This window comes from Anser anser (genome assembly GCF_964211835.1).
Source record: "Anser anser genome assembly, chromosome: 8".
NCBI classification, from domain to species: domain Eukaryota; kingdom Metazoa; phylum Chordata; class Aves; order Anseriformes; family Anatidae; genus Anser; species Anser anser.
The window spans coordinates 1,135,565-1,160,444 of record NC_139728.1 but is presented as its reverse complement, the minus strand read 5'-3'; the positions used below and the strand labels follow the sequence as shown (position 1 = coordinate 1,160,444).

General features: G+C 38.0%; 2 protein-coding genes across 20 annotated transcripts in view; both read left to right on the top strand.

The window, feature by feature from the left end:
* ARHGAP29 (Rho GTPase activating protein 29) overlaps nt 1-16,557 on the top strand; it is a 59,524-nt gene extending 42,967 nt beyond the window's left edge. For 5 of the 6 annotated variants that reach the window (XM_083847413.1, XM_083847415.1, XM_083847411.1 and 2 more), the window contains 19 exons: nt 392-452; nt 906-1,043; nt 1,322-1,386; nt 1,870-1,980; nt 2,110-2,190; nt 2,502-2,690; nt 2,934-3,071; nt 5,229-5,419; nt 7,227-7,393; nt 7,934-8,062; nt 8,194-8,292; nt 9,772-9,935; nt 10,161-10,349; nt 10,514-10,651; nt 12,169-12,401; nt 13,120-13,426; nt 13,586-13,694; nt 14,071-14,187; nt 14,685-16,557. In XM_083847413.1, the coding sequence (XP_083703539.1) occupies nt 392-452; nt 906-1,043; nt 1,322-1,386; nt 1,870-1,980; nt 2,110-2,190; nt 2,502-2,690; nt 2,934-3,071; nt 5,229-5,419; nt 7,227-7,393; nt 7,934-8,062; nt 8,194-8,292; nt 9,772-9,935; nt 10,161-10,349; nt 10,514-10,651; nt 12,169-12,401; nt 13,120-13,426; nt 13,586-13,694; nt 14,071-14,187; nt 14,685-15,586 (3,528 nt within the window). In that variant the 3' untranslated portion in view covers nt 15,587-16,557. The remainder of the gene's footprint in view (nt 1-391; nt 453-905; nt 1,044-1,321; nt 1,387-1,869; nt 1,981-2,109; nt 2,191-2,501; nt 2,691-2,933; nt 3,072-5,228; nt 5,420-7,226; nt 7,394-7,933; nt 8,063-8,193; nt 8,293-9,771; nt 9,936-10,160; nt 10,350-10,513; nt 10,652-12,168; nt 12,402-13,119; nt 13,427-13,585; nt 13,695-14,070; nt 14,188-14,684) is intronic. The other variant, XM_083847414.1, reaches the window with a different exon arrangement.
* A 132-nt stretch (nt 16,558-16,689) lies between these two features.
* The window catches only part of ABCA4 (ATP binding cassette subfamily A member 4), an 83,011-nt gene continuing 74,820 nt past the window's right edge, over nt 16,690-24,880 (top strand). For 8 of the 14 annotated variants that reach the window (XM_083847384.1, XM_083847385.1, XM_083847383.1 and 5 more), the window contains exons 1-3: nt 16,690-20,328; nt 20,757-22,569; nt 23,437-23,599. The gene's annotated coding sequence lies outside the window, so the exon portion shown is untranslated. The remainder of the gene's footprint in view (nt 20,329-20,756; nt 22,570-23,436; nt 23,600-24,880) is intronic. The other 6 variants (XM_083847393.1, XM_083847382.1, XM_083847398.1 and 3 more) reach the window with 6 other exon arrangements.

Here is a 24,880-nt window from a genome sequence, read left to right as displayed (position 1 = left end):
TTCCCTCATGAGGAAGCTGCAGGCCGCCATGAGGCCTCCCCTCAGCCTGCTCTGCTCTGGGCTGAACAAACCAAGAGACCTCAGCTGTTCCTCATGTGTCTTCCCCTCTAGACCCCCTGAATGTTAAACAATGTTTTTTTTTTTCATCCCAACCTTTCGGGATTGTTGGTTTAAAGATATATAATGATTCCCTGCTATTTGTTATGTCTCAGTTGACAGCTATGGGAACTTAGATCCTATATTAGATGAGAGGGAATTACAGCATAGTTCTTTCCTTGCTTTGCAGAGGGGGGGAAAAAAGGGGAGGGTTTAATTTGAAGTTTAATTTTTTGGACTATCAGCTCTAGTGAGAACTTATCTTACCTAACTTGATCTCTTTCCTATACACCAGTCTTTTGAAAATCTGTCTCTGGAGTCTGGGGGTTCACTGCATGAAAGGGATGATATTCAAGGTAGGTCATTCCTTTAATATTTAATAAATACAATTCTGTATATATGTTCTCATCTTCTAAATAAGTTGTTTGGCCACTTTTTGCCAGTAAAATTTCAGTGAAAATAATTTGCTTTTGCAGAGGTTTTGCACTTCTGTGAATAACCACTCTGGGTTGCTTTTTGGGAGAAGGAAAAACAAGACCCGAAGCACTTCTGTATGTCATTGATTAGTGTTTTTTTGGGTTGACTTCTTTAAGAAAGCTATGCTGGCCATATGACTAGTCAAGATAAAATACTATGACCTGTTAATTTGTTCTAAAACCTCTGTCAGTCCTGTTTAGAGTCAACTAGCATTAAAGAACAACTCAAGATGAGAGCTGCTTAAGTATTCACAGTTGGCTAATACTGGCTTTGCTCTCAGTGTGTGGTCATGTCTAAAATTCACTTCTTTGTGTCTGATTCTTTATTTTCAGGACATCTTCGAGCAGAGGAGGTTGATAACATGCTTCTAAGGAATGACAGCGGAATTGAATCAGCTCTGTCCTATGCTAAAGCATGGTCAAAATACACCAAGGATGTAGTCACGTGGGTAGAAAAAAAGCTTAGCTTGGGTGAGTGTTTTTTTCTAGCATTTAATCAGCATTGTCATGATAGAATTAAATCTGTTGTCAGGCCCCTGTGCTGCAGACTGTCGATAATGTGATTTCTAAATCAGTAGCTGTTCCATTGAAGTGGACAGAACACCCATTTCCTATAATTAAAGGCTTGTAACGAAGTGAAGGTAGTCCCCTATGTAGCCTACCTGTTAGAGGAAGAATGTGAAAAGCATTTGGGAGGTGGTATAATAGTTATCATAAACAGTTAATTATGTGATTTATTTTCTTAACAGAAGTTGAGTGTGCTAAAAACCTAGCAAAAATGGCTGAAACTGCTAAAGCTGTTGTTGGACCCCAGGTGAGTACGACTTAGGAGCTCTTTTTAAGTCTTAAATATGCATTAGATGTCTTGAGCAAAAATGAAACTTTGGGGACATTAAGGAATATATTTTTAAGTCAATACAGAATTGATTTATACTGCAAATTACTGTAAAAGATCTGTTGCATTATATCTCTTCCTATCCTCTATGGAAATTTGGATAAATAACTTTTTTGTTGAAAATACAGAGTAGCCTTATGGTATTCAGCGTTGTGGTTTTTATTTTTCTTTCTAACATCTTGTATGTTGTGTAATTTGGACTTGTAGACTTGCCTTCCCAAGTTTTTCGAGTAAAAATGAAAGATAGCTGAGAAATCCCACTTTCGATATTCATACCTGACTTCCACACACACATTAATATTGTATTAAACGTATTTGAAAATCTAGTTCAATTATACTGACACTTAGAACATCGGCTCTACCTTACCTAGAACACTTATGTTTTGTTCTGTATAATTTTAGGATTATATGCCATTCCAACCAATATTCCTTAATGCTTTTCAAAATGATATTGAGAACAATCAGCTCTGGCAACAAACAGCTGCTGCTCTCCAGTCTAACAAATTTGTGCAGGTAAGCTTACAGAAACTGACAAAAATATTGTTTAGGTTTGTAAAAGGTTTTGCAACATCATGGCTTATTTGAAAGAACAAACTTGCAAGCTGTAAGTCTTGACATACTTCTCTAATATTTCCTATCTAGCCCCTTCTGGGAAGAAAAAATGAGTTGGATAAACAAAGGAAAGATATCAAAGAGCTTTGGCAGAGGGAACAGAAAAAAATGGTTGGTATTTTTCATATCTAACAGTGTTCAATCTCAAATTCTTCAAAAGGTCAATATTTTCAAACTATAACTATGCTGTCTAATGTTACACATCTTAATTCACATGTAGAACCCATAGGACTTAATGGATGTAGAATGTAACTGTCAATTTCATGGCATATTCCTATTTGTAAGAGGTTATCCTTCTGTGACTTTGTAGTCTGAACTGAAGAGTACCAACCTGGGCATAACATTTTCTTTAAACATCCCATTAAACAAACAGAAAATGAAAATAATTTCTTTTGCATTTTTTTCTTTGTTGCATTCTGCAGCAAGAGCTGGAAACTGCTCTAAGAAAAGCAAAGTTGCTATATACGCAGCGTCAAGATGAGTATGAGAAGGCGAAATCCTGCACCGCTCGTGCTGAGGAGGAACATCTTAGCTCAAGTGGAAGCTTTGTAAAAGATTTCAGCAAGCAACTGGAAAAAAAACGAAGGCTAGAGGAGGAGGCTCTTCAAAAAGTAAGAGGTTTTTTTTTCTTACTTTTAAAGATAAGTCTTAGCTGGTTTTGCTTGTTCTTTCACACAAATGCTCTCAATGGGAATGTTCTGTTGATAATTCTTCATTTAAATCTTGCTGTGCTTTCTGGCTTCTATCCTAAAGGAGAATCTCCTGTTACAATTTGTCACGTGTATGTATTTTTCTTACCTGTTAGTATCAAGGTTTGTTGTCCATCAACTCTTTATACGTGTGTTTTTCCATAGGCTGAAGAGGCCAATGAATACTATAAAGCAAGCATAGCAGAGATTGAAGAAAAAAGAAATGATTTGGAAAGCTTTAAAAGTGATGTCTTAATGCAGCTTCGGGAGCTTATTTTCCAGTGTGATCTTACTCTTAAAGCTGTAAGTATGCTTTTTAAAATAGCTTTGGCAATAAAGTGGCTTGGCCTAATTGTTAAATAGAGCTATATAAAGATTCTTAAGACTGAGAGAAAACTGTGTTGATAGTGTTAACTGCTTAAAATAGAAAGTTTTCAAAGGACAGAGGGCAAGCCAGTAGAAAAAGAAGAAAAACTTTTAATTAATGTTTGTTGTTCCTCTTTGTATTAAGAGGTATTTTTAGTATAAAAAAAAGATGAGAGTATACCCATCTTGAATTTTTAGATGTTTTTGATGAGCTGTTGCACTGCAAGAACCTTGACTACAGAATTCATGTTAAATCTTTCTAGTTATATTGAGGGCAGTAGTATTATCTTGTTACTTTGAGTACAGCTCACATTCCCGTTATTTTTATTTGTGCATTAGCAAAGAAGTTTGGCTCAAGTGTTTGTTAATGCACTGCAGCGTGGAGCCTGCTAGCCTTAAAAACTTTACTGATTACTGCAGTATCTACTGTGACTAATTTAATATACAAATGGGTGTAAATAAGCAAAGGATTGTCAAAATGTTGTATCTACATATACTGGTTGTACAAAACCTTGAGTGCATTTTGCTAATAGATGCATATTTTTATTTAGATGAGATGAAGTCAGATATAGCACTGTGTCATGGGGGGGGGGGTGACAAAAAAACACAGTAAGCTTAGTAGAAAGCTTAAACCTGTCAGTGCAAGTTTCTCTAGGCTGCAAATTATTCTGAAATCAACAGTTTGAGGAAAAGTAATTCTTAACAACTAGTTGACATTTTAATCTTCATCTTCAACTAACACACTAGCAAGATAAATTTCATTGGCAATTGAATTCTACTTGTGAAAATCAAAAGCCCAAGCTTTTAGCTAGATGATGAAGGAAGTTAGAAATTCTGTTGGACAGCTTAGGAAGATGAAAGTGTTTCTCATTTACAAATAATGGAATGAGCAGGCTTGAATTCCTTACCTGGCTGCATGCTGCCACATTAGTGCAAGCTGGTCAGGTACCAGCTTGTTAAAGGCCAAAGAAGAAGGAAGGTGTGAAGGCAAAAAATCTTTTCCCTTCTGAAAAAGTTGGAGATGTGTTGTGGTTTAAACCAGCTGCCTGCTAAGCACCACACAGCCATTCACTCACTCCCCACCCACAGTGGGATGGGGCAGAGGGAAAGGTAAAAGCTTGTTGATTGAGATAAATATAGTTTAATAGGAAAGAAAAGGAAGGGAAATGATGATGATGATAATAGAATGTACAAAGCAAGTGATAACAATTGCATTGTGTCACTCTGACTGATGCCCATCCTGTCCCCAAGCAGTGGTCCCAGCCACCCCATACAAATTCTTTAGCAAGATGCCATGTGGTATGGAATGTCCCTTTGGCCAGTTTGGGTCAGCCGTCCCAGCTCCTTGAGCACCTGCAGCCTCCTTACTGCCAGGGCAGTATGAGAAGCTGAAAAGTCCTTGTTTTAGTATAAGTAATACTCTGCAACAACTAAAACATCAGTGTGTTATCAGCATTATTCTTATCCTAAATCCAAAACACAGCACAATACCAGCTACTAGGAGGAAAATTGACTCTATCCTAGCAGAAACCGGGGCAAAGCAGTAGCAGTTATTCCTGCAACCCCCTACCTGAAGCAGAAGCCATGAAGTGTCCCCTTCCCTCGTCTCTGACTTGGATAAAGTATTTTAGAAGCTTTATTTTACTTATGTTCAGTTATTCTGCTTTGTTGGGCAAGGCATTTTGTCCTTTTTCATGTCTCAAGGTGATACAGAGCTGATTTGGGTTTGGAACTCAGACTACTTCATTGTAGCATTGACTAACATTCCCAGAGGATGAAAATTGCCTTTTTGGTAGCAACAAACCTTGCTGTGTAAACCTTGTTTCTTTAACCCAAAGTGGGAAAACACTGGAGTTGCCTTTGCTACTTTGAGTATTTGATAACCCAGAGAGCAAAAGAGGAATACTGCCTCATATGAAGTATTTGCAGTAGACATCCAGGAATCTTGCACAAAACCCATCCCTACATGTGTTACTAATTCCTAGCATTTTATAGTATTATTTAAATCACTGTCTGTCATGATGCTAATTTGGGTTGAGCATAGTGAATTGAAATACCTAGTAAATCATGTACAAATTTTTCTCCTCCTAACAGGCAACAGTTAACCTGTTCCAGCTGCAGCATGCTCAGGTTGTATCTCTTCCAGTTAACTGCCAGTCCCTATGTGAGAGTGCCAAACTTTATGACCCTGGTCACCAGTATTCAGAGTTTGTGAAAAGTTTGCCAAAGGAAGGCATTCCTATTGAATCAGGTTCTTTTGAAACCCGTAGTTCCCAGGTTGATGGGTGAGTCCCAAACTACTTGCGGCATTTCCTTGTTTCAGAATTAAATGCAAGGCATATGTGTTTACCAGTAAAAACTTCCAGAGGAGTAAAATAGTGTTAAATGAATCTTTGTGTTTTATTTTACCATTCTTTATTTCTTTGACACATAATTTGGTGGTTGATTACGTGTAATTTTCACATTCAAACATGACAATGCTTGCTAAAACGTTGACAATTGCTGTGTAAGAATTCACTTGTTACTACTGTAATGTAGATAGTAGTTAATAAGAAAAAAATAAATTTTGAACTCTAAGGTTTACTAGTGTGGTGTGGCAGTAATATTTGATAATTTGTTTTAGAATGCCTGGAAAGGTACTTTTCTCCTTCTGCAGGCCTTGCTACTGTACATTCTTGTATATTGTTTAGGTTTGGAAAACTTCAGGCAGGAAGTTTTGTTTGATTTCTGTCTCTTGCTGTGTGACCAAAAAAAAAGTTCAAGTCCACATATCCCTTTGTTATATAGCTTAATTATTTTTTCCAAGCAGTATGAAATAGCAGCTTTTAATGTTAATCTAGCAAAGATATTGCTAATGTGGAAGTAAAGACAGCAAGACAAAAAGATCTTGTGTCAGTATGCCAAATGCTTTTTCCACCTTTAACTTGTTGAAAAATAGTCATCTTGGCACTAAAGTACCAGAATACCCATTCCAGTCTATATGTTTCACAGTTGTACAGGAAAGTGTCGTCATCATCTTTCAAAAGAGAACTAAATACAAAAACCTAATGCTTGAGTCAGACTTGTACCAACAAAAGCCAGGACATTCAAAGTTAAAGCTGAGATTCTTAGTTCTTGTCTGTCAATTTCCTGCCTTCTAAGACTGATTTAGACATGCTCATAAACTTTGACTTACGGGATTTAACTATCAGTTTCTTGGGGAGCCTCATGAGCATGAAATTTCAAACTCTTTTTATGGTCTCCCAGCTATTTAATGCTTAAGATTCATAGGAGCTTGTTTTTTCTCCTCCCTTCTTCCCTCGTTTTCTTTGACGTGGCCTTGTGATTCTTCATGCACTTGAAGGGATCATTTTTATTGTTCAGGTGTGCATTTATTTAAGGGATAGTAGCTTGGACAAATGCATGTTTTAATGTTTCTTAAGTCTGTTATTTCCTTCAGCTGGACAGGGTAAAACTGATTAAGCAACAACTTCCTGACTTCTAAACTTGGCTGGTAGGCCATTTTGTCCACGGAGTGCTTCAGCATTTTACATTAGACTGCTAACTGTTTTCTGTCCTCATCTTGAGAACAAATATTTCACAATGGACTTAACATCTCTGGTAGCTTCGACATATTTTCTGTTTTTTAGCGAATATTGGTTCTGCAGCAGTATCTAGCAACATTTTAACATCTATATGTTTATAGATGAATAGTGGTGATGGCTGGGCAGAGAATCTTTCATATGAAAGGACTGAGAGTAGGATGCAATAGCCACTAAATTTTTCTGGTCTTCAGCTAAACAGATTTGCTGTATTTGCAAAATCTACCAGACAAAAACCTTGCAAATAAAACCTTGCAGAGATGTGGAAAAGCTGATTTACATGAAAGAAAAAAAAAAAAGGAAATTGCACTTATTTAATTAGAAATAAATTGCCTTTTTTAATTTGGGCTTTAGTAATTACACGTAAAAATACATATGTTCATGAACATTAATGAACAACAATGTTTATTAAATGAAGCATTTTTAGTGCCCTGGCTTGGGGGGGGAACAACTTTGTTGTCTGTTCAATTCTGTTTTATCCACTATTCAAATTACTTTCTTCTTTCCAAAGGGTTTTTAATAAGCACTCAACCAACAGTGTCCATACATCACACGGTAACTTATCTCAGTGTTCAGGAGATTTTCCATCCCAGATGTTAGATGATGTGGGAAGTCCAATTTACCATCGTTCACAAAGGATTGGAGAAAAGAGATCATCCAGCAGCACAGATATCCAAGGTAGTTCTTCTGTATTTCAGCTGCAGTTCAGTCCCTAAATAAAAATATCAGGAAAAATAGGTGCTTGATGTCTCACTGCCAGAAGAAACTTAGCAGTGAAGGGAAAAAAATGCATTTTAAAGTTTGAAGCCTGAAAGCAATTATACATTCAAGTATAAGGAGAAATGGAAAAGTACATGTATGTGTAGCTTAGATTCTTCTAGCAAGAAGGGTAAGGGGTAACTCAAACAGTAAGTTCTGTTAAGCTCAGTGTATTGAATTATTTCTGTTGACATTAGCAACTTAATATCCTGTGTTTTCGTAAATACTGCATTGATTTCTGCTTTTCTGCAAAAGTACAAGTGTCAAGTTTTCAAAATTAATTTCTTTCATCCTGAAGCTTTTACAGAAATATATGCTGTGTGTTTTTCACTGCACTGCATGTTCATATAACTTTTGCAATATTTGCCTATTTAGAATATAATCATAGTTACTTTTCTCAATAAAAAGACTGTCACTTTGTCCTTTACATTTGGAATTCTTGGATTTTCTTTCTGAAAGCAATACGAGGGCCACCACCATTCAGATCTTGGTCAGTTGGAAACCAGAGTGGAGGAATGTGCAGTGATTCTGAAAGTGCAGGGGGAAGCAGTGAGTCACGTTCAATGGATTCTCCATCTGCTAGCCCAGGTATAGTTACGCTCACTGCTGTACTAATTTTAAATCTTTTCTTTGGACTGTTTTAAATTAATGAAGACAACTTTATTAGTTTAGGGCAGAAGTGATACTTTCAGCTTCCTGAAATTTTTGTCATCTTCCAGGGGATTTTAAAAGACGACTTCCACGAACACCTTCCACTGGTACTATGTCATCTGCAGATGATCTTGATGAAAGAGAACCACCATCTCCTTCAGACTGTGGTAATGTTGTTTCCGTACCTGAAAATTCCCCCAAAGATGTTTTTGTTGTGGAATTTGTCTTTTTCTCTTTAATGCTCTCAAGAAAAGTACAGTGCTGTGGTTACCAACAGTGTAGTTTTTCAGTACAGTGTATTTTCCACTTGATGTTGGAAGTTGAAAAATAATGTTCAAGTCATTTTAATGAAGTGGTGCTGAATTGTCTTAATACATTTAGATTAACTTTGTAGGCAACCAGTAAATATTTCTAGTGTTTTCACCCTCATGAGGTAAACATGAATGATCCACTAACCAGTTTCACTTAATATTCGTTAACTGCATGGCATTGAGTCAGATATTTAAGATCACTTCATAAAGTCAGGTAAAATGCACAGATATGGAGAGCTGGTAATAGTCAAATCCGTGAAAAAAAAATTCAAATGTTTAGGGGGGTAATTGAGATTTTACCCTTTTGAACATGGAGAAACTGGTTTCATAATGTCTGTCCCACATTTGAACAGACCATTTTTAACTTTCATATGAATTAATTTTTTACTGTATAAAGATGAAGTTGCCACAGGTACTGAAGCCTGAATAACTGGATTATCAGAAATAATTCTAAGGGATATCTGCAGTACCTGCAAACTAGTTCAGCTATATTTGTGGCACTGTTCATTAAAGCATTTAGGAAATCCATTAGTTAGTCCTTATTTCCTAAATATATACTTTGCCTTCTGTGAATGAGCCTGTTGTTAATACTAGTTTAGATTTATTTAAAGCATGGCAACATACCAATTAATGCAAACTTCCATTTGGAATAGTATCTAATCAGTATTTGAGCGTTTAAGAAGCTTTCTGGGCTTTCTAACTGTATGTATTTCTTTCCTATGTTCTACAGATAAAATCTTAATTTTTGTTTCACAGAACTGTTGATAACTTGGAAAAAAAAGTCATGAAAAGCACCAGTTGCTATTGTGTTGTAGAATCCTCTAGAAACTATTTTGGTGTTATCATAGGACACTGAGAATTAGTGATTGGGGAGGAGTCATTGTTTTATATGAGTTCTGCTGTGTGTATTAATTCTTACCATATGCAGTGTATGCTTATGAAGTACTTCTGAAAGATTACAGACCAAACCATAGTGTAATCTTTCATATTCCAGTACGGGACTTTGAAGTAACTAGAAAGAAACTTGCCTGATCTGCATGGTAGCTGGAATTAAATATCCTAGTGTTTTCATGTGCCATTGATAGAAGAGAACTGAAATACTTTATGTAAAACTATTTGATTCTACTTCTATATAATATTATTTGAGGTTAATCTGTTAAATAAACTGTAACAATGCTTTGGTTCCTTGTGATTGAAATGGTTTTGGTTACTTTGATAGTTTCTGTTACAGAACTCCCTGTTCTACAGCACAGTTCTTTAAAAAAAAATAAATAAATAAACAGCCTATCCCAATAGCAGATATTACAATGACTGAAACAAAAAAATTCTCTCCAGGTTTAAATGATCTGACATCTGAAACTGCAAACTCTCCGGGACCTTTTAGAAACACTAATATGTCTAAAGCAGCACAAACACACAAACTGCGGAAGCTGAGAGCTCCATCTAAATGCAGAGAATGTGACAGCTTAGTGGTATTTCATGGAGCTGAATGTGAGGAGGTAAGTTGAAAAGTAGTTTGAATTGCTGCTTGGGATTTATGTGAAGTTGGGAGTTTGGGAAACCTACATTTTTCTATCTAAAAAGTACGGACTTTGTGGCTCATAAGCAAAAGCACCACTGACTAATGAATTTTCCTTTTTGTTCACATATGGGGTGACAAACACCAGAGATTTCTTATAGTGTTAGACTGTGTCAAACCATGTACTTTTTTTCCCCCCTTGTAGTGTTCACTTGCATGCCATAAAAAGTGTTTAGAGACTTTAGCTATTCAATGTGGGCACAAAAAACTTCATGGAAGGCTTCACTTGTTTGGAGTGGAATTCGCCCAAGCTGCTAAAAATGTTCCTGATGGCATTCCTTTCATTATCAAAAAGTGCACATCAGAAATTGAAAGCAGAGCACTGAATGTCAAGGTATGCCCAAGTTTGTTTATAAAACTTAAGTATGAACACACTTTTTTTAAAATTAAAAAAAGGCTTTCAAGATGATAATGTTACACGGTTGATTTTCGTCTATATTTTAAGCTTGCACTTGCATTTCGAATTACATTAGAGTTGTGCTGGTCTTTTTATTTCAGGGCATCTATCGTGTGAATGGAGCCAAATCAAGAGTTGAAAAGCTTTGTCAAGCTTTTGAAAACGGAAAGGATTTGGTTGAGCTTTCAGAACTCTATGCACATGATATCAGCAATGTTCTCAAGCTGTATCTCCGTCAGGTATGCACTTCAGAGGTCAAATGGAAAAAACACAGTAGGATAGTATATTTCATTGTACAAGACAAAATCCTTTTCAGCAATCCTGCAGCATAGGCAGATGACCTGAATGCCTTGTATATTTGCAGTAGGCTTTTTTAATTTTCGTATGGAGGCTGTGATATAAGGGCAGGGAAAGCTCTGAGATGGCTGACAGCTTGTATTGCAATCTAGATTCCATGTGATATGATGTTTCCAATCTAGATTTCATGTGATATGGTGTCTCTTAACTACCAGTATCATACACAGACCTAGCTTTTATTTATCCATTTGTAGTGAAGCTGAACTTTTAAAAACCTTTGGTTACTGTGTTTTGGCTGTTATATGTGTAGTTTAAAGCACTGCCATATTCTCATATTCTTGCCTCAATATGCAGACATGCTAAAATATTGCTGTTAATATATGCTAACAATGATTTGATCAAACACTCATAATCATCATAATGATGTGCTCATCATGGAGGGATTGTCCATCTTTTCCTTACAAAAAGGAGATTTAAAGCTTCAGGATTGATTTTTTTCCAAAAGGATTTCAGTGTGCAACCGAAAAGATGAGGCTGGGATGTTGCCCAGTGTGATTACTAAGTCACTCAAAAAAAAAAAAAAAAAAGTTGTTAAAACTGAGAAGAGCATTCCTTAGCTTCATGGTCCTGTCCTATATACATCACAGTGGGATAGTTTGAGGCACTGTGCTGTATTTTGAATATGGCTTATAACTCTAAAAATAGCTAACTTGTTTTCTTCTGGTCTAATTACTTTTGTAGATAATCTGTTTTTTTAAGTAGACCTGTCCATTTTAAATGTTGAAATAATTCTAGAAACCTGCAGACATTTTTTGACAGAATCCTGAGTTAAACCCTAAAAATCATTATTTACACTAATTATTTTGAGTTTTAACTGGTTTTCCTGCTTTTTGCTTTTATCTAAACTAGAGCTAGACAAGTAACCAGATTAGGTTTGAGTTTTTTGTCTTTTTCTGTGATTTTTTTTCTTAACATTCACTTGGTAATACACTATTGTTACGCCAAGAGAATATTGGAATCATGATTTAAAATGCTTTATGGCCTAAAATCCAATAAAAAATAGAATATGGACTAAACTGGATACCACATGTAGTATACTATCAAAGAATGGAGGAAAGAATACTGTGTGTTGTTATCACAAATGTTTTTCATGCATCTGCAGTGTAACACCTTCTCTCACAGCAATCTTGTTATGGAAATACCTATGTATATTGATAAATGCTCAGTGCTGAAGCTCTTGTAGTAAAGTGCTAGCAAATAATTTATGGAAAAAAGTGTAGGAGGGAGTCTTTTACTGTTACTGACGTTTGTTTTTGAGAACTTGTTGTTTGAGCTAATAAACAAAGATAAAACGTCATCTAAGAAAATACGCTAGACCAGACAAAGCTGAAGAAAAACAGGAAGCAAACAAATTAAAATTCAGGCTTGAGTAGTTTCTGAAATATTCTTATTTATTCAGCTTCCAGAACCCTTGATTTTGTTTCGGCTTTACAATGAGTTCATTGGACTTGCAAAGGAAAGCCAGAGTGTTAATGAGGAACTGGATGCTAAACAAGCTAGCCCCAAATCAAAGAAAAGGCAGTCAATCTGTATTGAACTGAATAGGATCATCATTAAAATTAAAGACCTTCTGAAACAGCTGCCTGTACCAAACTATAACACTCTTCAGTACCTTATTGGACACCTTCACAGGTGAGAAAAGACTTTAAAATGCAAATTGCTGTTGAAAATTGAGCTGCATGCTAGATGGTGTATACTAGGAAACCACTGTACCCTTCTGGATGACTGTAGAGGAAGAAGTTGCAGGATTTGTTGTCATTTGTCACTGCTTATTCACAGAAATAGTTACATGTGGTTTCGGGTGTGCTGCAGTTATATTATTAGGTCCTATATTACATAACCACATGCCAGAAGAGAATTTAATGAAATCAGGCACGTTCTGACCTTTTAAGAGGTCCTATGGAAAAAGACAGATCTGTATTTGTATTCATCAATTACTCTTACTAGGTGCTTCAAAAGTAGAGTAGAGACTTTATAGTTTGCCTAAGCATGCCATATGTGTAATGATATTGGGTTTAGGTCTTCGAGTTGTCACGTTACTAGATTCTAACCTATATTTCTCAATCTGTTTGCACATACCCTTGCCTACCCTCCTGCCTCATTTACTCAAAATTTCAGATGGTCACAAATAACACTAAATTAGACATAAAAAACACACTGAAAGGGCTTAGTCCAAGTTGCTGTTAAGTGCTGTCGTCTTTGATGATTCTGCATGCCATCCAAACCCACCTTCGGTATTTTTGTCTTTTAGCCTCTTTAGACATAACTTAGAATTAATACCTAAAATAATTCTGAAGTAGTGAAATCCCCTCTTACTCTTGTGTTTTTTTTCTCCCCTCTCCTTATGCAGGGTTACAGAACAGTCTGAAGAAAATAAAATGTCGGCCAGCAATCTTGGCATAATATTTGGCCCAACTCTGATCAGGCCACGTCAAACAGATGCTACAGTTTCCTTGTCGTCACTTGTGGATTATCCATATCAGGCACGGATAGTGGAGTTACTCATAACATACTATGAAAAGATATTTGATGTTTCATTGCAACCACTCCTGAGCACATCTCAGTCTGAAGAAGCTGCCATTACAGTCAGAGTTGCATTATCAGGAGGAGAGAGGGAGCCAACGCAGCAGAGGAAGTCATTTGTTGCTGTAAAGGAAGTGAGTGACTTCTCTTGTGCTGATGCAGTGCTACCTGTGCCATCTTCTCTTGTGTTAAATGCTGCAGCATGCTGAAGCACATTTCTGTAAAGGACTTTTTTTTTTTTTGGAGTCTTTTCTTTTGTTCTCATTTACTTTCACTCTGACTCCTGTTAACAGGCTATTCTGATAGCTCCAATTGAAAACAGAGCTTCAGAAACAGCTGCATTGTTCTTGGAATCAAACAACAGCAAGAATACAAAAGAACAAGTAGATACGTCTGCAACTGGTTAGTGGAATTTTATTCTTGGATGGGCGAATAAAATGCATTTAGATGGATGTGTAGATGCATTAGATTATGGTGCATGCAGCTCTTCAATTCAAACAAGCTAGTCTTGCCTAAAAGCTTGCTTGTCAGTGCTTGATATAATGTTTATCTTTGTGAGAGGAACAGAATTAAATCTTTCTAAAAGCTATCAGAAGTAAATGTGGTTATAGAATCAGTTTAAAGTATTTGTTAAGACAACACAATGGTGAGTGACTTCTTTAGTAAAAAAAAAAAAAAAGGTAAAAAAAACATTGTGGCTGTGGATTTCTGCAATCTACTATGATGCTCTGAAGCAATATCCAGTGATTAACATATTTTGATCATTGTTTTCTCCCAGAACGTGCATCATTACCTCTTGGTGGTAAACAAGAAGGCTCTGGAAAGAGTAGCTCTCTGGTGGAATCAACAGCTGCAAGCATTTTGGACATTAATATTTCTGCTCCAAAAGAGACAGGTTTGCCTATCCTAGCTATAAATCTTATATAAGATTTTTGTTCTCCTGTTTGCATGTGCTACTACAGTGGTTCATTTTAACGTAGGCATGATTTCCTACACTTTATTCAGGTGTAACTATACACAATCTCTTAATTGTAATGATTTTGAGCTGCTGTTACCAGTTTGGTGATGTTCTGTACGTAGAGTACAACATTCTGAAATGTGTTAAAATCTTAAAAATGGAAAATTATCCAGGAAATGGGAGAGCACTAGCAAAAAAAAAGTAATGCACTGTCTCTTTGTCTGCTTTCTCCTTAGTCACATCTGTACAATATCTGTTTTACTGTTATTGAAATAATATTTGGTTTTAGTAGGTTGCTCGTAGCTATGTGGAAAGTTATACCTAAAAGCTGTTATCCTATTACAATACCAGCTGTGAAGGAGTCATTAATGAAGATTGTATTCTGTTTGTTAAAGTCTTGCTGACTTGACTAACATCTATTTATGTGTTTCTAGGTGATGCTGTGAGTCTAGCTTCAGAAAAAGACAATGATTCATTTGTTTCTCCAGGTGAAGATGGCTGTAAAATTAACTTACTTCCTGCAAAACCTAATCGTCAAATTAACAAAGTTCCATTGCGGGTTCCAAGGACAAAACTAGCTATTCGCCCTGTGAGCTTACCCGTAGACAGAATACTTCCTCCATGTGTTTTGAATGAAAGAAATACAAAAAATGCAGGAGCAGTAAGTCCGGAGAATCTTGGCAAGAGCCCTACTATTGAAGAAGTTTCAGAGGTAAAGGCACTCCCTGCTGTTAGTACCTGTTGCAGACTTTCTTGTTGTGACACCCAGATGCTGCGAAAAACTTGGGACAAGCAATATAAACAGTATGATATCACAGCAAGGACAGCGATGATTGTGACTAATGTGCCCCAGGAGAACCGAGCACTTGAGAGTGGAACTGTGGGTGCCTTATCTTCATCATGCAGCATGGGTAACAATTCTGCTACCACCGTTCTTCATGTTAAGCCATACTCTCTTTCTGTAAGGTCAGGAAGGACAGCAGCAGAAGGGAATGGTCCTGATGCCAAGCCTGTTGCTACCTTCAGAGCACCAAGAACATTGCAGCCACCCCCAGGGACATTTTATAAACCACCCTCTAACAAATCAAAACAAAGTGAAGAGAGTTCTACCGCAAAAGCTTGTGTACCAACCAGTGCTAGCTCGGTGCTTCACCAGGATAATACTGTGAAACTAGCTAGGAGCTCTGTGCCTCCATCAGGTGATCCTGGACAAAACACAGATGGTCAAAAAACTAGCTCAGAGGATGCTCACCCTACAGATCTGAAGCCTGCTTATCAGAGACTGAGACCAAAAAGAATCCAAGAGTTGGAACACAGGGAAGCTCATTTTGTATAGGGTACAAGCTCCTCATGAACTGTATGCAGTTTGTTGATCTTGCCAGGGGATACTTCCCTTTGCCCATTTACCCTTTGCTTTCCCTTGAGAATCTCACTTCTGTGCCATATTGAAGTTATTTTTATATATGCAGCATTTTAAAAATGGGGGGGAGGGGTGGGGAATTGTGAAGGAAATAAGTCGAACTTTTTTGTAATTCAGTGGATTTTCATAAGGATTTATTGCATTCCCAATCTAGATACAGCTAATGGGCTCATTGGATAAGACACAGAGCTTCATTTCATTGTATGGAATGAAGTACTTAATCATAGAGAACTGACTATCACATGTAACAACGAGATGACCCATTTTTCATAATAGATGATGCTAATAAAAATGGAAGGGTTTGTTTACTGTCTAAGCATAAACCAAAGCTTGTAATTTGCTCTGTAGAAGCATTTGTTCAGTTTTATAATCTGTGCAATTACTTTGCTCCTGAAGAGACTTACTTACTGGCCAGCATGGCCAATCATTATGTATCATATGTGTATATTTAGGCAGATATGGTTATCTGTTGCCAGTTTTCTGTGTGTCACTTTAATGTTTTTTGTACAGCAAAGATGCACTTACTGAGCTTTGCTATTCAGAAGCAGCAATCAAACCACATCTAATTTCTTGTATATGTTAGTGAGTGGGACAAATGTGCACAGTCAGTTTCATATGGGTGCCCTTCTGGAGAGACTCAGTTGCAGTGGTGCTGTCTTTCCCAGTGGAATGAAAAGGCAACGATTTGCTTGCTATAGATCAGTTTTGCCATTTAACCTGGTGTAACTGAAATGAAGAGCACGGTTTCCAAGTTTCAGTGAAAGAGCTTGAAAATAACCAAAAATCTGCAGTAGTAAGTGTATCTAATGGTTTTCACTTTGTATTAAATGGTTTTTATGTGTACACTGTTATATTTGCTTTAAAATATATTAACTTGTTAACATTCAGTGACTCTGTGGCTTCTATATCTTCTAACTTATTAAAATACAGACATTGGCCTTTGCAATAGTATAATACTTTTCTGCATCTGTCTTTGGGGGGATGGTTACACTTTCCTTAATCAGGTTACAGTTAATTTGACCCTTTCTAAAATGCTATAGAGCACAGTTAGCATAGTACTTTCTAAAAATAACTAAAAGGACTCTAAGGATAGGAAGAGCAAAGAAACAATTTTCTGTTTTACAGCGTTAAACATACTGAACTTTTCTACTCCATTCCCTTAGTCCTTCCTCCCAAAATGCCCAAGTAAATCCCACGTTGCTTTCAGTGGACATAATCTGATTTTAGTTTCCAGAACAAAAGATGATAAACTCACAATACAGAGCTTCAATTTCCTTGTCATCTTAGCACAGAGGCACAGCCCACATACTTGCCAAAGGCCATGCTACCACTAGTCAATTCTGGTCATGGCATGAGCCATTTTCTTAGGGTGCTGCCTCGTGAAGCCTGAGGATGCCAGCCAGACAACTCCTTCTGGCCAGACTGACATTTCAAGCTGTATAATAAAATTAGAGGAGCACTATGGCTTCTTGAAGTAGAAGGGAGTTTCTTCCATTTTGAGAGTGGAGGAGGGAAAAAATTTGCTTTGTGAGCAGACATAGCATTAATGAAATCTAGAGGCACGGTAGCAGAACATTATAGCACAGTTGTGAAAAGGTGATATCTGTATGGATTAGGACTGCATGATGGCAAGTTCATTTTTGAACTTCAGTTAAATCTATTGCCTCACTATATTTTTAAATACTTTAGCGTATGTCCAGTACTGAATATGGTAATGGATTAAATTCTAATAAAAGTTTTGATACTTTTAGTTAGTGGTTGTCAGGTGAATGGAGGGCCTCCAGCACTCCCCTGTGCAGGCTGCTGAGATGGAGAATCAGTGTGTGCACTGGTCTGTGGGAACAAATAGACCTGTTTCTCAACCAAGGTGTAACTTTAGCTGCTACTGGCCAAGTTACCATCATGTTTTTTACATGCCATCCATGTATGTCGGGCTAGTGTGAAACGCTTCTGCTGTTTCTAGTGTGCTTCAGCTCTTTGGACACTTTCTGTAGGCAGGCTCCCGGAAGGTTGGGCTGAGCACGAGTGAGGGCAGCGTTGCAAGACGCAGATGCTATAATGCTATAGCAGGTTATTTTTATGGTTATTTGAATGGTTTATCCCTTTCAAACTGCGTGTCTCAAAGTATCGGGGCTAACTGCTACATGTGCTTGGTAACCTCGTAGGCGTGTTTTGTGTGGTACGAGTGCAGCAGCTACCGCACTTCTGAAAACAAGGCGTTTGCGTGAGGTGAGGCGCCGAGCAGCGACCCCGCTGTCCTTCAGCCGGGGGGCCGCCCTGCCCGGCCCCGACCGGTCACAGGGGGCCGGAGGCAGCGATCTCTTTTAAAAAGTATTTCTAAATTCCTCGTAAGCCGCTGTATCTCGGTTTCAAGCCCTTCTGCTGGGGGTGGCGCAGCGGGGCCTTCCCGCCCGCGGGGAGAAACGCCTCAGCGGGCCGGAGGCGTGAGGGACGTGGCGGGGCGGGCCCCCAGCACGGCTCCGGGGGTAGCAGGGCCGTAAGGCTGACGGGAAAGGCGCTGGTTTTCTTTTTGACTGGAAATGTTACGAATGGGCCCTATTGTTTGTTTCTATTCTGATGCAAATTTCTCCAGGTCTTGCGTTTGGAGTTGCTTTACCGCAGCCGAATTGCTGCAATCCCACCCACCTCCCTCAGGTGACAGGACTCTGGGTCACGCAAAGTGCGAGCCCCCTGCGGCTTGCCCTCCGGGGAGGAAACCTTTCTGTGTCAGCTTGGTAATTAGGTTTTCTGAAGTTGTAATGCACTGCCTCATCCCTCTTAAAGCTTTGGCAGAGTACTGACTTCCATAATTCCCTGACCTAATTAGTCATGACAGCTGTTTGTTTAGCAGGGCCCCTAATGCTACCAGAACTACCCTTCTGACACCATCTTTTCAAATGCACGGTTTGTTCAGATCGGAGGGAAAATCTTAAAGGAATATCAGCTTCCTGGTCCATATACCAGTTGTGCCTGTCCTGTTCAAACCGAATATAAGGGAGGTTTTTTATTCAGGAGGTCTTAAAGTTGCAGATTGAGCTGTTCTGCATCAAGCGCAGGATTAAAACAATCTCCTTACCATTGAGCAGTGTTATTTTGCATCTAAGATACGTGTTTCTCTGCAGCCAAGCTGAACGTTTCCTTCAGAAATCTTTCTCTTTCCCATAGCACAGCAGTGCTCACGCATGAGGTAAGCTTTTGTGGTAAGTTTTCCAGTATTTTATTGCTTCTCCTTAAGTCCTTGTTTTGCTTGCAAATCCATGAATTCTTTAGCTCCTGTAGTGTAGTAAAGGCCTAACTGAGGTCATCTGAAAGCCAGCACAAAATGCTGTGTGAATGCTGTCAGTGTGTGTATGGTAACATTGGTAATCTAGCTCAGATCATGTTTGTACTTTTTAAGTGACTCCTCTACATATTACTCTGTGATCTCAGCACACAAGCCTGACTGGTTTTGGATGAGATTAATCTGAGATGTGCTTCAGCAGTGTACCTGATGTGCTTCAGTTGGTAATGTGTGGTCTGTGGGGCCAGACTGGAGATACCTGAAGCAACTGAGACACCGTGTCTGGGTGCTGAGCCCTCAGCACTCACTCTTTCACTCTACAGATTTACTTTTATAAGGTCATCACGCTTGTTAAAGTACACAAACTTACTGTGCTTGGAAAATGGGGCAAATCATTTTGGCTTTCCACTAGCAAAGCTGTAGGGGTGGTTCTGTGATATTTAGAAATAATGCTATTTTATATAAGCATGTCAACATGTAAATAAATTACATAGCAGGAGGCTTCAGAACAAGAGTTTCTATCCGCATGCCCATTCTTCTTTGTAGAGGAAGGAGAGTTTGGCTTCAAATACAGATGTGTGGGATCTTGAAAAGTATTTTCGCTCACAAATAGAAGAAAAAGGCATCCTAAATCTCCCAAAATGTAAAATGTTAGAGAAGGGTGAATGCTAGGAAAAAGCCCTTGTGCTCCTGGTTGGCAGAAGTTTCTAAGTGAAGTAAACCAAATTATGCTAGACTAGAAAACACTCTTTCCGAGTTTGTACTTTGGTATGCTTTGCAATTGTTTAATCACTGCGTGTCCTGTGTAGATAGGGGTCATTAGCCCTCCACTGACTCTACGTGTCACAGGATCTGTTTAAGGTGCCACATTTGCCTGTTTTGAAATGTGGAGGAATCTGTCTGATTCTGTTTACCTTTGATTCTTAGGAGCATGCACCTTTCAAAAAAAGTTTTTCTAGGGTTTTTCTTACTCTCTGATTTCTTGCCAGTGCACCCCTCAAATCGTTACATCAGTAATGTTATGAATTGTACAGTTTTCACTAGTTTCTGTGCACTGATTTCTTTGTGGTCTTTTCAAGTGGCACAACTCAGTTCTCTTTTTTCTCTCTTTTCTTTAATTCTTTCACTAGCTGCCATTTCCAAGAAGTACCATTTGACCCCAACTGCATGTTCTTGTCCTTCAGGTCATGCCTTATCTGATTCATAGAGGCTTCTAAAACCCAGCAGGAAAAACATGAAAAACCTTCCACTTGGGTTTTCCACAGGAGTTTAGAATAACTGGATACAAAAATTACCTTAACTCAGAAAATCCCATCCTGACTCTGTGCATCATAGTTTTCTCGATGTGCACACATCAGTGTATCTGCTTGTCTGTAAGGTATGTTTACACACACACTCCTTTGGTTTGCCTCAGCAAAATTGTGTTAGCATTTAATTGTGTTAGCATTTAATTGTGTTAGCTTTCTAGCTAACGTAGCTAAACGTAGAAGAGAAACATACCGCATCATTATCCTTGTGATGTAAAAATCTAATTAGGGGAGATTAGTTTAATCTGTTAGAGCTGTCTCTGCATACCATGCAGGCAGCAACAAAATAGCAATTTTCTTAAAATAACTTGAGTTCATCTCAAGGCTAAAATGTTTGTTTGCTGAATAAAAGAAATTGTCTGATTGCCTCAGACATAGTAGCAGTGCTTAAGCACAAGCTGCAGCTTACTAGCAGCACTAGTGTCTCTGTTTTGCAGTGCCATTAGTCAGAGTGGACTTCCTTCTGCAGGTTCATAAAGCCCTTTGTTTCTTTGTTAAGATTGCAGCAGGGCCATGATATGAACGCAGCCAACAGAAATTAGACCAAGGCCACGTGTAAACGATGAGATTGCCACGTAATTCTTCCTGAAGAAAGCCATCTTGAAGTCGTTGGTTTAGGCAACAAATCTGTGCAGCAGCTTGAATGTCCTGAGATAGTCATGGTAAGGAAGCAGGGTGCTAAGTGCTGTGCTGTGCTTTCAGAGCTGCAGTGTGGTCTGATGTAAACTTATAGATTATCAAATTCAGTGAAGCAGATTTCTGTGGAGGATTCCCAAAGGTCTCCCAAGAGCCCTACGAGGGAGAAAGAAATGGACAAATGCTGCCACAACCTTTTTCATTGTTTTTTAAATAATGAAGGTTGGAGTAGTGCTCAACTCCTACTTGGAAGAACAGCCCCAGTGAGGCAGTGAGGGACGTTATGATAATGCTCATACAGAGCCACTGCCTGACAGAAACGCTGGTGGGAGTCTTTGCTGCATTGTCGTCTATTGAAACCCTTAAAGATGAAAAATCAGTTGAAAAACAAACCAAACCCTTAGTGTTCGTTCAGTGCTTTTTTGCTTCTGTGTCTGACCTTTAACAGGTACTACTTGGGGATAATTTATCTTGGAGATGTGCAGTGAGTCATTTAATCCTAATATGTAACTGGATATAGTAAATATTAGTTGAAGGACAAAGCTTGCTGAAAAGTTCTCTGAACGCATCTCTGGAGGTGAGAACTAGAACACATACAGCCAGGCTATATTCAGCTTACTGTGTTTCTGTGGGAGCTTGCAGCTTGCTGACATTTTAGAAGTTCTAGAAAACCTAACATTGAAGAAGCCTTGGATGAGAAGAACGGACTTCTTTCTCCTATAGTGGTGTTATGAAATGGTTACTTCTGTGTCTCACTCTCTCTGTTCCTTTAGAGTGATGATCCATGAAGAAATGTACTGAACTACCTTACCTGGCTATTTTTGCACACGCAGACACTAGAAGAACAAATTTCCAATGCGTTTCACAAGGGAAGTGTGGCAGCAACAGCAAAAACATTCATTTTGTCATAGTCAAGTGTGAAAATGAACTGGGTAAAAAAATATTTTTCTCCAGTTACTGCAGGTTTGATTTGTCTAGACAGCCCAGAAGAAATTCCCAGTCTCTAGAACATTGTCTCTTATAGAGAAAAATACTTGTGCCACCTTCATAAAACAAATGGAGCTTAGAGGAAGTGTTGAAATTCCTATGAACTAAGTGTTGAAGTAGTGGGAAAGGCTTGTGTCTTCTCTAAGACCATAGCAGCAGACATAGAGTTGAAGGAATCTGCTTATAAAGTTACTAAGGTCAGTGCTTAGATTAAACAATCTAAGAATTAATTAACACACTGCATTGTTCTTAACCTGGTAATGAAGTAGTCCGATATGTCAGTACCCTTGGAGCTCAGGGGCTCAGGGTCCTCAGCAGAAGCGGGAACATAGTGAAGGTATTGATTAAATTGATAAAATAGAAGTACAATACCTGAAGAAATACACAGTTAAGAGAATTTCTTGATAGCTTTTATTAATAAGGTATAATGGGTACAGTATAAACAGGGTTAGAGTACCCTTTGCTAACTGCTATTTACAATCTGGAGAAAGAATGCTTTACTGAACCTCCAGGATTAAGTCAGGGAAGAGCTATTGTTCATTGTTGGCAGCCAGTCAAAATATGAAACCTACTCCACATGATGTGGATTTGTTTAACTCATTTTTAGGCCTCCCTGTTACCTAACATGAAGTAAAATACAGAGGCATCTGATTTGGTCTACTACTGTCTTCTGCCTCATTTACTGTCAGGTGAGAAATAAATGCTTAACTTAATTTCTAACGGCTTTTTGTAGTTCCAGCTGTAATACTAGAATGTCAAGGTTTTAAAAGCTGTCACTATATTTCCCCGTTGAAGGGCAAAAGCTAGAAAAAAAATGAAGAAAAAGCCCCTTTTTATGACTTTATTTTTTAAAGATATTTTTATGCCTTGCTTGTTTGCTTGTTTCTTTCTGATGTCGTCCTGAAGGTAGTAAGATAGGATTGAACTTTGAGAAATTAGTTTTTTTAAATATAAAAGTTAATTTATTTCTACTGATTTAAAATCAGTATTTAGCTTTGTTACATTGTGTAGTAAAACTAGTGGTAATGATTGATGTAACTAATTGTTTCACTTGTCTTCTGTCAATAATACATATAATTTTTTTCTGAATGTATGCAGCAAATCATTTTTCTATGTTATCGTACTAACAGCTAGGAAAAAAGGAAGAAAACACAGAAGAAGTGCCATTTTTTATTTTCCTGTGGTTTGGGAATTTGTAATAGTCTTCCCACGCTTCAGCAGTATGCTGCTGATGGAACCAAGTTATTTTTGTTGACCCTTACACTCAGCCCCCGGAAGGGGAAATCAGTTCCTGCAAAAGGAAAATTAACAATCCAGAGATTTATGTATGCCATGGATATAAGTCACATCCTTTGAGCTTGTTATCTTCAGGCAGCAAATGCATGCCATTCTAAATATTAACAAACTTGATTTGCATTAGCTTCTTTTGAAAAGCTGAATGAACAGTTCTTAATGTGGCGGGGTTTTTTGTTTTTGTTGTTGTTTTCTGCTTTTAGGAGGGGGTTTAATATCTGTGTTAATAAACTTAACTTTTTTGGTAACTGAATTTCTTCTAGTGCCTGTGGTGTTCCTAACTGTAGTTGTCTCAAGCCACGGCTGATCTTGCGATCTGGATGCTGCTGCCTTTAAGAATGAAGGTAGATCTACAGCATGACTAATCACTTCAGAAGTTCACGTACCTCCAGAGCCCACGTGGAGTTCTCGACGCATTGTTGCTAGGTACTATTTTTAGCATGGACCTACTCAGTAATTAAATTGCACTGTTTTGCTCTACTTAAATTAGTAGAGCTTGAATCTTGACGATACAGTTCTATGTTAGTCTGTTGAGTAATGCCTAGATAGGGAAGGATATTTCAGGACTGAAAATGAGTTACTGCTTATTTATTCTGTCCTGCCACAGAATCTGAGGTTTATCTCACCACTGTCTTCTGATTGCACTATTTTAGTTCTTTTTTCCTACACTTCTGTTCCATGTTTACCTGTCTAATTTAGGTTTCTAAGCTGTATAAGGTTAAGACAATTAGTCTTAACAGACTTAAGACAAAGACAACAGTCATAATTGTGAAAGTGTTCCATTTAGGAAAGCAAGCTTCTTTCCACTTAGCTCCTAATTAAGGTTTAATAAACAAGGCAGTCTGGGGAAATATAAATATGCAGTAAAATTAGAAATGTTTCTAAAATATGTCTGCAGAGCAAAATAGAATCTTTCTTCATGTTTTATATGTTGTCTGCACCTCAAGTATTAATGCTATAATTTAAATATCTTGGTTTAGAATAAAAAGAAAAATGTTTTTATATTCTGATTTATTTAGCAGAATCTTAACCTTGGCAATCAGTCTAGTAATCACTGTTTTCTTTCTTTCACTGATTCCTTTGCAATTTTTACATGTTAATTAGGTTGTCTATCATTAAGGAGTTACTTCTCTTATAAGGAATCTCTCTCCCGATCGCTCTCAACAGCCCTAACTAGCAAGGTTTAATGTAGAAGGACAATCTGGATAACCTTACTTGTGTCCCTTTTTCTTTCCAAGGTTATTAGTTCTGTCTTGTTTACTACTTAAATGCCAAGTCTCAGAAAAGTAGCTAAATTTTCTAGGGCAAATGTTAACAGCCATTTTATCTGGCAGTCCTAACCCCATTCATGACCTTGCAATTTTTACTTGCTAACAACAATAGTGAAAGTTACAGGGTGGTGCAGGTATGTCATACATTGTGAGCAATATGGGAACATGAGCTGACAGACTCTGTATTACTAGGGAATCTCTCAGGGAGATAGAAACAACATATTGGATAGTTCAGTAATGAGCCAAGAGGAAGAAGAGGAGAGGCCAGACCACTGGCAGAGCACATATTTTATGGCCTTGACATGAAGGCTGGAATTTCCTTTCACAGCTGTTGCAGAAAGATTGCAGAGTGTCCACCTGGGGTATAGAGGAGGGTGAGAGAAGCTAGAACAGAACTGGCCTTTTCCCATTTTTCCAGCTGTAGGATTCATTCTTC